The sequence below is a fragment of the Eimeria mitis genome, genomic scaffold, assembly GCF_000499745.2.
Source record: "Eimeria mitis Houghton genomic scaffold, Emh_scaff649, whole genome shotgun sequence".
Taxonomy (NCBI): Eukaryota; Apicomplexa; class Conoidasida; order Eucoccidiorida; family Eimeriidae; genus Eimeria; species Eimeria mitis.
In genome coordinates, this window is record NW_013574647.1 from 13274 (window position 1) to 14027 (window position 754).

Below are 754 nucleotides of genomic sequence, written 5' to 3' on the forward strand. Positions count from 1 at the left end.
TTTATACTTTGATTTATATTTATATTTATATGTATTTCGTTTTTTGTTTTAATTTCTATCATATACACCCCCCCCCCAAAAGGGTACGGGGGCCCCTCCCTGGGGGCCCCACAGCGCAGCACCGGCAGCAGGGTCGCCTTGTTTGCCTTCTTCTTCCTCTTTTATTGTTGTGTTATTACTTTATTATTTTATTAATATTCATTTTTATTATTTTGTTGTTGTTTGCTGTTATTTTATCATTTTTTTTAGACCGCTATGCTGGGGGCCCCCCAGCTCCCGCTGTAGCAGGGGGGCCCCCTCTATAGAGAGGGTACAGCTCGGGTTGGGGGCCCCATGGCTTCTCTCATCGCAGCTGCCCTTGCTCTGAGGGCAGCAGCAGGCCAAACAGGGGGCCTCGCAAACACCCTAGCCCAGCAGCAGCAACTACAGCAGCAACAGCAGCCGAAACAGCAGCAGAAGCAGCAGCAGAAGCAGCAGCAGCAGCAGCAGCAACAGCAGCAGCAGCAGTCTAAACAGCATGGTGGCGCTAATAAACAGCAACAGTGGCCATCGAAGCAGCAGCAGAAGCAAGGGAAGCAGCCGTTGCCGCACCAGCAGCAGCAGCAGCAGCAACACAAGCAGCAGCAGCATGCGAGGGTAAAACAGCCGCCCCAACACAACCAGCCCCCTCAGCAGAGGCAGCAGCCACAGCAGCTGTATCTACAGCAGCAGCAGCAGCAGCAGCAAGCTCCAGCCGTTGCTGCTGCTGCAAGGG

The 754-nt window shown here is 53.1% G+C and overlaps 1 protein-coding gene across 1 annotated transcript in view; it reads left to right on the top strand.

Annotated features, from left to right (window-relative positions):
- Positions 1-333: 333 nt before the first annotated feature.
- Positions 334-754, top strand: part of EMH_0018670 (uncharacterized protein) — a gene marked incomplete at both ends in the record, with an annotated part of 2103 nt that continues 1682 nt past the window's right edge. Inside the window, one exon of the mRNA XM_013501192.1 lies at positions 334-752. Coding sequence (XP_013356646.1) covers positions 334-752 — 419 coding nt within the window. The remainder of the gene's footprint in view (positions 753-754) is intronic.